The following is a 13,876-nucleotide window of genomic DNA, read 5'->3' as shown; positions in this document are numbered from 1 at the left end:
TACTTTACAATTTCAGGGTTCATTTAATATTAAAATTGCATCACTCGAAGCAGAAATAATGGTATTAAAAAAAGGATTTATATATGGTTTGTTTAAAAAATATAATCGAAACTAATGTATATCCAAATGTATAAAATTATTACGAGTAATTCATTTTTTGCCTTTTTTTATTTTTTAATTAATATTAATAATTAAATAGTGATAAAGATTATCAATTTCAGGTAGCATTCACATTTTCGATTAGTACTGCAAATTAATGTGAACGATAATTGTCTGCTTTATGTAAGATAAAGAGGAATAAATGAGATTGGATACACTAACGGATTTATCAATATTATAAATAAAAAAATATGACAAAATATGACGTTAATCAAGTCGGAAACACATTTGCAAAGCAAGGTAGACGTATATAACTGTTGTATAAAGTACCTATAAATTGTAATTATAATGTATATTAACTATTAAAAAATGTATTAAAATTAGTGTTCAACGTTAAATTATTATACAGCATTTTTGCTAAAAAAAATCCATTAATGTTTCATAATTATAATTTAATTTAAATGCTTAAAAAAATCAAAGCTTAAGCACCCTATTTATTATCATTTTTTTTTTTTTATTGGAACTGCGTCTATCTTATTGTGAGGAAGATTTAAAAAAATGTAAAATCGAAGACATTAATTAATAGAGTACCAGGAATTTGATTAACATCTTTGCATTTTACAAATACTTTTTGATAGAACTTAAAATATGCTCATATTTTTCGTTATTATTTTAAAATTTTAGAAAACTTATTTTAGCTATATTTGTTTTATCGGACTTTTTAATTGTTTGAGAATTTCTTGATTGCAGATATGCATGGTTATAACTCATTGGTTAAAAATAATTACAATTATTTTTGAGGAATTAATAAGTACATAATTTTACCTCGTGCATGTTCAAATGAATTTATTACCTAGTTCTCATTAGGTTATTTACTAATTTTTGTTTATTTGGAAAAAAAATGCAGAAACAATTTTCTAATTTTCTGGAAATGAATAAAATATCTTATCGGTATAAATTCACCTATTGTTATTAAGTATAAATTATTAGGGAAGCAATAAATTAAGTTCACTCTATTACGTGTTTTCTCTTTTTATTAACAGTAATTGAGGCAAAGCTAAAATAATTTGTATTATAGTTCTACGAATTGGGTTGTGTTTAATTAAACATATTCAAATTATTTGTTTAATTAGAATTAGGCAAAAATATTATTACCGGCGTTGTTGGTAGTAGTGATTAGAAATTAACCTTATCGCTGGATGATGTTTAAATACTTAGTTGTTAAAATTTATTTATTTGGAATTTGTTTTTAATTTGCAAGTTTGGTGTGTGAGGTGACTTTAAATTTATTGTTAGTATTTAAAATGTTTTAGTAATAAGCAGTTGTCTGTTTTAGAGTTTTCGTTAATCTCGTAATAATTGTCGACCACAAAATAATAATTATAATAGCGTTCCCTGCTCTACAGCCCACTGATATTGGAAACTTGTGCGGTATACACAATATTTTGAACGGTTTCTAGCCGAACACAATATGCTGCTGTTCGATATCAATTTCGCAAAAAAAAGTTATTCGAGTTTTGCAAACAAATAACAACGAGTTTTAAAATATAAAATAACTTTTTTCGAGTTTGTGATATCGAAGGAATAAAAAAGGTGTTAAAGCTATCATAAAGCTCTCATATTTTTATGTTAAAATTTTGGTATATTTTTATATTTGATTTATTTAGCTAAAACAGTATAGCAGGTTTTTTCTTAAGTGAAACCACGAATGTTAACAAACATTTAACGGTGTGCTTCTATATAATTAGAATTAGTCAATTTAATTTAAATATCGAATTAATAAAAGGTACACTCAAATATTTACGTTCGTTTTATTTCATAATATTATGTGATATTATTATACAGTAGGTAGCGTGATCACGAAATCATATATTATAGAAAATTAATTTGAATCTATTGTCAGATATACATACACACCCATAGACATGTAGTAAAGTTTTACTAAAACGGATTGACAGACGAGAGTTACGCGGTACAACATTTTTCACCCAAATTCTGGATTTCGACTTACCGACGACGAATGATTATTATTAGCACTACCTACCGTGGCAATACATGTGCCGTACTAATACCATTTACAACACGCCTACAAATGTATATGGCGTAGGAAATATATCACAGCTGCGTTTGATACCCCGCAAATCGTTCGGGACGTAAGAGGTCTTTAATTTATTTTTTCGTTTTCTCTCCTGCAAAGCTTGAACCGTCAGCCAAGTCGACCTCACACTTGGCCGCGAACGCACTTTTTTTTCGCCCTTACCCTCACACTTTCCGTAGTGGTATTGGCGGTCGTAACTCATTCTGCTGTCCATCTTTTCTGCCATCCCTCCCGCCACAGAAGCCGTTCTTCGTCGTTTGACAATAATAATAGTAATAATAATAATAATAATAATAAAAAAAAAAATCCATACGAAACCCTTGCACGAAACGTTTTAGTGTAGATATATATATATATATACTACGAATGGTATTTGTGTGTGTGTGTGTGTGTGAGGGGAATGATTTTGAGACATATACCATCAATCGCCAGTGACTTGCGAACGTTCTTCCGATTTGGGCCGAATTCGCATTGTCTCAGGTGAATACCGTCAAATAATTTATAACGCTCGCGGTTGATTTCCGTAAAAACTATTCGATTTCGAAATGGCGTGTTTCCATCACATACGTACGGATGATATGGATATATACATCTATATATATATATATATATATATTATATTTTATATATACAATAAACATCGTTGTATCGTAAGGGGATATAACCAATAACCATCATTTCATGGCCGGCACATTAATTACAGTCGTCGGAGGGGAAAATCTGAAAGAAAAATCGCGCAATCAATATTATACACGCAACTATATCTGCTGTAGCATATTACCGTTCGCGGTCGAATGTTCCACCGGGAAATTTATGTGATATACCTACAGTATAATAACCACGATACAAAACATTATACCTACCGACGAATTAAACCGTCGATCGAAAATGTGTATTACATAGCACATGTCTTATACATATTATATATATAACGTTTTGAATTTACGTTAACAATGATAAATTACCTTTTACCGAATTGCACATCACGTGTATTAAATATTGTGTATTATACGATGTTGTATATACCATCAATCGCTGTGATGATACAAAGTGTCTAAGAAGACTATATCATCGGTTATCGGTCGAAAACCTCATTTCAATTATTCGATTAATTGGACAAAAATGAGCATTTCAGAGACAAATGAAAGCAAAAAAAAAAAAATCGATTTATAGGGATTGTACCTAAACCTATATGAAAATATAAAATAAAATTACGTGCCAATAGTTTATTTCATCTTATACAAAAATTAACTGTTTTTGATCTCGACATCTTATTTTTTTACGTTGTTAAAACTAATTTCAAAAAATGAACTATTTGCAAAATTATTATACAATTCGATTAAAACTAAAATATATAAATTAAAGCACTTCTGTCGTAATATCATTGATTAGCAAAATGTAATCAACAAGTCATTCATAAAATTATTACAATTTCATAAAATTTGCGTTTCCTTTATAAATCTTAACTCCACGTAAAATGAAAATTTTATTAAGTTTTTTATGATTATAAAGAATTTATAAATAATCCAGGTGGGTAATATTACGAAATTAATTACTTTGCTAAATAAATACATTTTTTTTTTTTTTTTTTAACAATATTAAGATTTTAAAACCAAATGTTATTTTTCCAACTGATAGAAAAGTAATACAATATGCAAATGTGCTTAATTTAATTTCTTTTAAAATTAAACTTAGTTTTGTTTTTGTATTTGTTTGATATTTTGTGTTAAATTTTATCATCATAATTAAAATTAATTTTAGGTATCTAATATAATCGATAAAACTACACGAAGTCCTATAAGTGCACGACGCCGTCAATGCGCTATAAATAACTGGTAATGACCACATAATGGAATTACACGTGTTTGTTTTATTTATTCGATAATAAACGTATCAATAAAGACAACAAAGACGTATTTGTCAGCGCTATTTAATTGGTTTTTATTAAAAGGTTCTATTGTTACGATTTGTTCGTGATTTTTTATTTTTTATTTTAAAAATTATTAAAGAATTCAATAACATTATTTATATATATTATTATATTATATATATGTCAGTTTTTGGGTGCTTTTTTCTATTATAAATATTTTTATTTTTTTTTTTTGTATAATTTATTTTGTTTTAAATTCATAATTCTATATATCACAATGTATTTTAGTCATTAGCCAAAATTGTACTTAAAGATTAAAACCTTAGTCAGACTTTAAGTCAGACCTTAGGTATACATATCTTTTGAGAAACGTATAAAACAATTACAAAACAAAACATAAGAACAAAACAATATTGAATAATGAATTTCGAGTGGATGAAGAGATACAAAATTAATCTAATGTAAGCAGTGTTAAAATATTAAAAATTTAAGAATTTAAGACGCTGCAGTCTATGTAGGTATGCTTATGTTTTTTAAAATTACTATTATAAATTATTAACATTATTAACATCAAACTAAATGTATTTAAACTGTTGTCTTAAACAATTAAACTTGTTAACTGTTATAATTCGTAAGTATATTTTATAGAAAAAATAGCAACTGTTTAAATTATATATTTATTTATTGAAAATAAAAATAACTAACTTTCACACTCACTATGATCCACTGCATGGCTATTTGATACACCATAGCAGGTCAACTCAAACAAACAGTCATAAAAGTGTTGAAATTTGTAAAATAACTTTTTCGTGCCATATATTATTGAGGCTGATTGATCACGGTTTAAAAACAGTATAATTATTATCTAATATTAAATATTTTATTTAAAATCAAATTTAGTCGAGGAAAAAACTTATGGCGATATTGTTACTTCTGTTATGAAATTATTTTATAAGAGAAAGGGATGTGAGGAAGTTTCATTATTAATTTTTGTTTTAGCTTTTTACAAATTGGTTATATATTTTATTGTCTTATACTTATTTTTTTCCATCACACTGTCTACATGCGTATTATTTAGTTGAACTTTATTAAAAATTATACCTAGGTAACTTATGCAAACATAATATTTTAGACTTAAATCCAGTTTTATTCAATCGTGTAGTTCAAAATAAAGTAAAAACTTTTTTTTTTTAATTATTTTTATTACTATTAATTATTTTATTACTCTACTAAAAATATCTGTAATATTAAACTTTTTCGTTCAAATTAAATTATTCTACTTCATAATTAATTAACGAAATAGATAATTTTAAAATGACCATACGGAATATAGAATTACACATAATACATATTCTCCATTTACGGATTTACGATAAAATGTTCTCTTATAACATACCAATTATGTTTTACAAAACATGATAAACATTTTACGTTCCCGAAATCTGATCTAAATTATGCACATAAATTTACAAATGCATCTTATGGAATAAATGGTTCTTACAACCGATAAATACTAAAAATAAAGATGATCGTGTTTTTTAACCACTTATAAGAACTACCTAATTAAAAATATCAGAAACTTAGAATCTCGTTGTTTAATCATAAATATTCATAGGAAAATAAGCTATAACAGCTCACTTTACTACTTTTTTCTATGTGAATGAGTTATTTCTGTGCGTTCTTATGTCAAAATCAAATTATAATAATATAACTTCAAACATTGCAGGGTATGATCATAGATTAGTAGGATCAACTATTTTATATTACTCTTAAAAATTACTTGTTCCATTGTTTCAGTGACAAATCTATTTGATTTAAACCTTAAAGCGTTCATAAGCATATTGCCATATTCTAGATTTTTGAGAATAATAGCATTTAATCTAGGTAAGATTGATGTGAATATAAATGTTATACCTAGCTAAAAAACTAAATTTAGAATCATCTACTACTAGATACTACTTTAATAATGAAACTTTTATTTATAAGTTGATTTTACTGAACTAATAATTTGCCTTGAATTTTTACAAAAAATTAATTTTTTAATACCAGTTCTTAACTTAAAAAAAAAAAAAAAAATCATCCCTTTTCGATTCATTGTTTCTCTAATAATTATTGAATTTCAAATACTCTGGAGTATTGACTTTTACAACATTGTGATAAACTATCTAATTTCGATTTTATTTTGACTCTATTGCTAAATAAATTAAAAAAAAATATTAAAATAAATATTTCTTAAATTACTGTAATTTTTTGTATACTTTTTATTTTTATTTAATATAGTTTTAAATAAGTATCATTTACCTTTAATCATAACACCTTTTGGGATTTTAAGTTTAAATAAATAAAATAGATAGTATGTATTTTTTTTAATAATAATTATTATTAAGGTAAAATAAGTCATATAGACGAATTATATTAACAAATTATGAGTTACAGTGTATATTAAGTTAAGATTATTTTAGATAAAGTTGTTACAATGGAATTTTTTCAATATTTTAAATAATTAAAGAATAAGTCAGAGAATAATCAACCTATATTAACTAACATGATATATACTACGTATTAAAATAATATTAGTGGGTATATGAATGTTTGGATATTTATGAATATTCATCAATCATTAATTGGTTATACACAGTAGTATCGAAAGCGTCAATATTTAAAATTAGTAAATAATATAATCTTAATAACATCAATACTTAATGACAACATCGAAATTAAATTTTACCTTAGCAGGTTACTTGGTTATATCAAAGAACCTCACAAAAATAATATATAATTAAAGCAATTAAGGAACTAATGCTGAAATGTTAAAATATTTTTGGGTTTTAATCACTGCTTAATTGATTGGGTGGTATCCGTTTCCACCAAAAGTATACCTTACATTTTTTCATTAATACTTATTTCCAAAAAATAAAATAATGACTTTGCATTCACTAAAATAATGTTTATACTATTAAATATACAACACAATTTTTAAAAATAAATATAATAGATATTTTATTATTCAATAAAATAATTGATTTGGCAATATTAATAGAACTTAGTAATGATATCGTATTTAGCAATTTGGCAGTTGATCAAATATATTATAATTTATTTCAAAGAAAATGTATTTAATGCTATTAGATTATTAGAATAAAATAACTTTGTAATAAGTCCTACAATTTTAAAATATTTAGTGTTTTATTTTTATTTTTATTAAATTTCTTAGATGTATAATAAATTAATAGTTATATTTCAAATAAATTATCATAAAATTTCTATATTATTCTGCTACTAAGAAAAGTTTATAAACTCATCTACATTTTTTTTTTATTTTAATGAAATAAATATACATGTTTAAATTAAATACAATTTATATTTATATTTTATTTATGATTTTTTTTTTTTTTTTAATGATTATTTAATTTTGTGAATTTTTTTTTAGTTATGTTATATTATATTATTTAACCAATTTCATGCATCAGTCCCGTAAGGGTTTATTATTATTGTTTAATATTTTTATAATAATATAATTGTACAAAAAATGAAAATAGGTTCTTATTGAGTATTTCACTATAATGTTAATAAAATTATGTATTAATTTTGATAAATCATTACATTCAAAAAACGATTCAGAATGGAGACAGTCAGTCTAAATTACTATTTTATGATGTATGCAATATGCTACAGTATTAATTTATTTCACGATCAATGACATGGTAAATCTAAGTTGTTTTTTACCAAAAGAATGCATTTATTTTGCTAAATAATAATATTTAATTATTTCTTATAATGGTACTCATATAATTTACTATTATTATTATAACTTCTGAGTCTATAACGATTAAATAGGTGAATAGATTCAAGGTGTAAATAGTTCAAATAGGGTAAAATGAATGCAAATTTTTTTAAAAGGCATTGTGTATATACAACTGAATAACATATATAAAAACTACATTCCTGGTAAATATTATTTTTTAAATATTATGTGTATTAGTAGCTCTAAAATAGTTAAACTAATATGAAATTACATAATGTACAAAAAAATATTTATATTTACAGTTAGTGAAAATTTTAAGTATCTAAATTCTAAAGTTATTTGTTTTTAATTACAAGGAAATAAAAATTTCTTTGGCTAGAAATTGTTATTTAATAAGTGAATATCCAATATCATGAAAATTTAAACTTCAGACGTTCTTAGTAAAATATTTATGAAAATACACTCAACATTTTTTTTATTTCAATAACAACATTTTATGAAGAACTTTTTATTACTTTTTCGAATCTTAGATATAAATGTTTAAAACTTAATGAATTTATAACAACAAAATACTTTGCCAATGTTTGTGGTTTTTGACGAAATTCTAACTTCAAATGTCCAAATAAAATTATCATGGATTTACTCTTAACTTTTTTTTTTTTTTTTATTTCAAAACAATAACTTAAGTTAAATCTTTTATTGAATAATTATTTATTTATTTTTTTAATCTAATAAAAAAAAAAAAAAACATTTATTATAAAAAATATAAAAATTTTACATGTATATAATTGATTCAAAAACTATCAAAATATTCTTAATTCATTAATACTATAAATAGAAAATGTAAAAAATAAACATTTGGTGGAAATTAACTCCTTAAATTACCAACTAAATTTACTTTTTTACCAGAAAATATGTTAAAGTTGAAAATATAAGCGCACTTTTACTACTCAAATTGGAAATATCAGAAAATAATATAAGACTGTAGAACCAATAAAAATATCTACTCAGAAACTAAAATAATTTTTGTATTGTTTTTTAATAGTAAATAATATTTTAAATAGATTTATTGTATATCAGCTTTCAGGGGTGGAGTGGAAAAAAATTCGGGCCATGAAAATAAATTTCCTCCAGGCCATTCAACATTTTCATCTCTTGAATAAAATAAAAAAATTTTTATATCTATACTCTTCAGGCCAACAGGTCATTTAGCATCCAGACCACGGAGATTTTTTCCAGTATCTCGGTAAACCTCTCTGCCCCTGACAGCTTTTAATAGTATAGACATAATGTTGGAGGAAGCGTGTTACGCCCAATTGGTTACACGGTATTGTATCAAGAATTCTGAACATATTCTCAATAACTTGCCGATCTTGAATTTTGTTCGATCCGACAGTTCTTAACGAGTAACACGACCATATAGTCAGGAACTTTACTGTTAAAATATATATTATTAAATATAAATTAAGTTTTATTCTCTGATAAATAATTAAGTCAATATTACATTTCAGGATTAGGTAAAATATTCATTAAAAATAGAAAAAATAGTAACTTATATAATATTTATTTAAACGACTTTCGACTTATCTAAGTTTAATTAGAATACCCGAAATAGGCACATCTAAAAATCATTATGTTAATCTACTAAAACATGGTATTGTATAACATTACACATCAAACTAATACGCTACAGTAGTGATGTCGAGCTTCAAATCCAATACCGTCAAGATATTTTTGAAATAACCACATAAAGACAATACAATAAATTTACATTCGAATATTTTAACATTTTAATAAACAGTAGTAGAATAATAATACAGACCAGCCATAAAGAAAATAAACTACCTACTAAACGATCTCAATAAGACCCCAGACATTTGAACATACGCACGGATACCTATAATCTCTACCTTTTTGGGTTCTATACATAAATTCCATCGATTAACGTGTGCTGCACACCGGATATGACCTCCGTGGCATGCTACAAAAGGATAACAATCGCTGCTCATATACGTATATTGTCTCTTCGTTTGTACTTCTCATTACGTATATTTTCTCTTTTTTTTTAATAATTAACACCGTACCTTATATCATCTCTTTTCTTGTAATTTAATTATGCTATATTTAAAACGATTTCATTATTTTATATTAATTTTTTTTGAATATTATGTTTTTACACCGAACTATGGTTATTACCAATTGTCTTTAAATTTTATGATTAGTGTTTTTAGTAAGACATGTCAATACACTTAAGATTAATTTTAAACATTTATCTAAAAAAAATAAAAATGAGGCATTCGAAAATGTGGTTTATTGCTTACAAAATACCAGTACTCCTGCTGAGATGTACAAAAGAGTAACTGATTATTATTACCCAAACACCTAGGGGAGTAGACGATACTCTATTGTTTCTAATTTGATGAAAAACAAAGTAATGATTTCCATTCGTAGACTCAAATGTTTACATTTATTATAAAATATGTCTTAGTTTACTCAAATCTAAAGCGAATTCAAATTTAAAAACCGAAATAATTTGATATTTAACAGAAAAAAAAAAGAAATAAAAATCAAATAATACTGAAATCGATAGAAAAATAATAATAGATAAACATTTATTTCCATGCACAAATACGTAACATACATAAAAAAAATCTAAAAATAAAACATTTATTATAATTTGTTCTTAACGCATATGCAAATTTATATTTTTAATATTTTAAGGTATTTACCCATTTTATTATTTATATTCTTTGTAAGTTTTTCATAGAAATAAATAATCATATCGTAATCACGTGATAGTTAAAGATAAAACTAATTTAATATTAACTGAAAATAAAATAAAAATTTTATGTACGACCCAAATATCCATATATTTTATCATTACATAAATGCAGGTAACTAACAATTGTTAAAAATTTAGTTCATAAACATTATTTTTTAGTTTTAATCACTCGTGTATATCTTTGTCTTACATAGATTAATAAAAATCTACTTAAACTTAATTTACTACAAAAATCAAATACAGATGACGTATAGTTATTTTAAGGTAAAAAAAAAAATATATAATAGTATTCAAACAAACAACGTCCAATTTTTTTTTTTGACAATAATTTGATAAATAACTAATTTTATTTAGTCTCTAGATTAGATAAGATATTATAATGAATATTATACGTATTGAATTGGTACTTTGATGATATATCAATGTACTGTGTTATTATTTGTTTGGAAATTATGGACAAGTCTAATTTTGTATTTGTAAATCTATATTTAAATTATGATGATATTCATAAACAAAGGATCATAATTTTCTACTTGAGAAACAAAAATGTATGGTTCAAGTTACGAATCAAAATAAAATTATACTTGTAAAATAAACGTTTTAAAAATATGTATACTGCATAGGTAAGCAAGCAATAAGCCCACATCGAAAAAAAGTAAACACGAGTGATGGTAGTCGTATATCATTTTTATTTACTTAATAAAATTATTTTTGGACGAAAGAAACGAGCCTGGAATTATTTTAGATATGATATTATTATAAATATTCTCATAATTTTATCATCGTTTCAAAATAATATTGCTAAAATAAATTATTATATTTTCAATTAATTTTTCAATTTTTTACTATTTTGGTTTTAATTTCTGTTTAATATATATAATATATATATATATATACATATTTTATTTTTTTTGAGTACGCAGTGTTACCATAAATTATATTGATGTGAGTATAACATAGTTGTGTTTTCTGACAAAAAATAGCAATTAATTGTATAGGTTATTAATTTTTTTTTTTTTTTTTTAATTTGATAACAATGAAACCGATATAGACGGACTACGCTATTAAAGTTTATTTAGATTTTAGTCCAACGTGAAGTTTATCGTACGAGTAATTATAAACTACTACGACTGAGCATTATATTATAATATTATTATTGTATAAAAGTATAAAACAAAAAGCCATGCACAATGCACTTGATATGTGCAGGCACGTGAGCCACGCCGGTGAGATAGGTACGAACTTATTAATGTATTTGAAATTAGTTCTAGAGGTGGCGAAAGTTTCTAAAAGCATGGTGGCATACAAAACATACAACACAAACGTACATTGGTCGCAAAATATACAATATTATATTCTCGACATTGATATGGTCATAAAATAATAATTTACACGACATGTATATACAATATGAATTCGCGCTTCAAAGAGCCTGCAGTTTTCTATTTGTCAGTAAAATCTGGTTTTTTTTCTTTTCTTTTTAATCGTTTTTCCGAAAACTATACCGTTCGTACTACGTGTGATACACCTTAATAGCGGTATGGTGTACTGAATTTATCATTCAGTACTGACGTGTATTTTTGTTCTATGGTAAACATATTTATGATTACCTACTACTTAAAATATTGTTTTGTGTACATCTATATATGTTTTAAGCTATTGTTAACGGCCGAATTACGTCTAAACTATAGTTACCACGGTTACTAGGTAAAAAAAAAAAAAAAACATTATTTTAAAAATTATTACCAATATTGGCAAATGTTGATTATTATTGTAATTTTTTACTTCGACTTTGCTAATTGCTAGTAAAATAATTTATAAATAATAATAACAATAATAATAATAATATATATCAAAGTATTTAAATACCAGTATACTCATTAACCGAACAAGCAAATATAATGCATCGACGAGTTTAATATTAATATTTTAAGAATAAAAATTCAATTTTGATATTTTTTATAAAAATTTGGAATAAATCATACCAAAAGCGTTTAAATATTTGGATCTTGAGTATAAATTTCGCCTTTAATATTTGCAGCAAGTGGGGTTATAATGCGAACAAATATTATGTACAGTATAATATTGAAGTACGTATAGCTCTAAATAAAATATATGCAGAACAATTCTTTCATCGTGAACATAAGAACTTTTGAATTTTAAATATTTTCTTTAAATGTTTAACAATATATTGTTTTACAAATAATTGCCAGTATTTGTTCTAAATTATATGTAAAAACTCCGCGTGTTTTCTAATACATTGTTTCATTTACGATAAAAAAATCATCCTGCACGTTTACGTTTAATATACAATAGTATATCTAATAGTGTACGAAAAATCGATAATATTATGTTTGTTACCTTTGCGCTGTGTGAAGTTACACGGATGGTCGAACAAAAAATTACGAAAGGAGTTGCATTCGTAATCGATTTTAGGCTCTCGGCACAAGCACGTCGGCTTGAAGAACGGGAACGCTTGAAGAGTTTTCAAAGCCGCCCGACACTTTATCACCGTAGTTGTGGAACATGAAACTGAAAATCCAACGCACATGTTTTATAAAAAAAAATTTAAAATTTAAAAAAAAAGTTTGAGAATACTTATAATAATAAAATCGAAACTTTATATGACGCATAATATGATATCACATTAAATAATATATTGATCAAGTCTACAGCATGATTTTATTCCTGTTTGTGCTATGTTAAATGTAATTTCAGAGTTAAATTATCAAATTCTTCAGATATTCCTTATAGCACATATTATACTGTATACCTAAGCTACCACCTCGTCTTATAATTTTTAATCGATAACGTGTTTTTATTAATAATTAATACAGTTTTTGTATGATTTTCTTTTGATAGTTACTTATAAATATCTATAAAAAATCGTATTTAATCCTTTTTTTGATATTTTATATTTTCAAATTAAAATGTTTTAATTTAATAATATTTATATTATTATTTACACTAGAAAATGTATCAAATTATAAATTTTTGTTTGTCATTACTGTTTATAAGATTTCCGTCTTATCATTTCTATGAATATATTAATGCGAAAATATACTGTCGTTTGGTGGGATATTAATATTTAATTAATTAAACTTTAAAATGTCTTAATAATGCTTTGATCGCTATAGCAATAAATACTTACTAAAAAGTTTGATATTTTCAAAACACATAGAAAGTATTACTAGCATATTCAAAGACAATTTAATGATCAACATACGGAGAAAAAGACTATTTTACCGCTTTAGAGGTAATAATTTATTAATCTAGTTAAAG

The 13,876-nt window shown here is 24.5% G+C and overlaps 1 protein-coding gene across 1 annotated transcript in view; it reads right to left on the bottom strand.

The window, feature by feature from the left end:
- LOC112596573 overlaps positions 1-13,876 on the bottom strand; it is a 163,426-nt gene that overhangs the window by 129,394 nt on the left and 20,156 nt on the right. Inside the window, exon 3 of the mRNA XM_025342330.1 lies at positions 12,956-13,126. Coding sequence (XP_025198115.1) covers positions 12,956-13,126 — 171 coding nt within the window. The remainder of the gene's footprint in view (positions 1-12,955; positions 13,127-13,876) is intronic.

Source organism: Melanaphis sacchari, unplaced genomic scaffold (assembly GCF_002803265.2).
Source record: "Melanaphis sacchari strain LSU unplaced genomic scaffold, SCAv2.0 Contig32_pilon_pilon, whole genome shotgun sequence".
Lineage (NCBI taxonomy): Eukaryota > Metazoa > Arthropoda > Insecta > Hemiptera > Aphididae > Melanaphis > Melanaphis sacchari.
The sequence above is the reverse complement of the archived record's forward strand: the minus strand, read 5'-3'. Positions and strand labels throughout refer to the sequence as shown.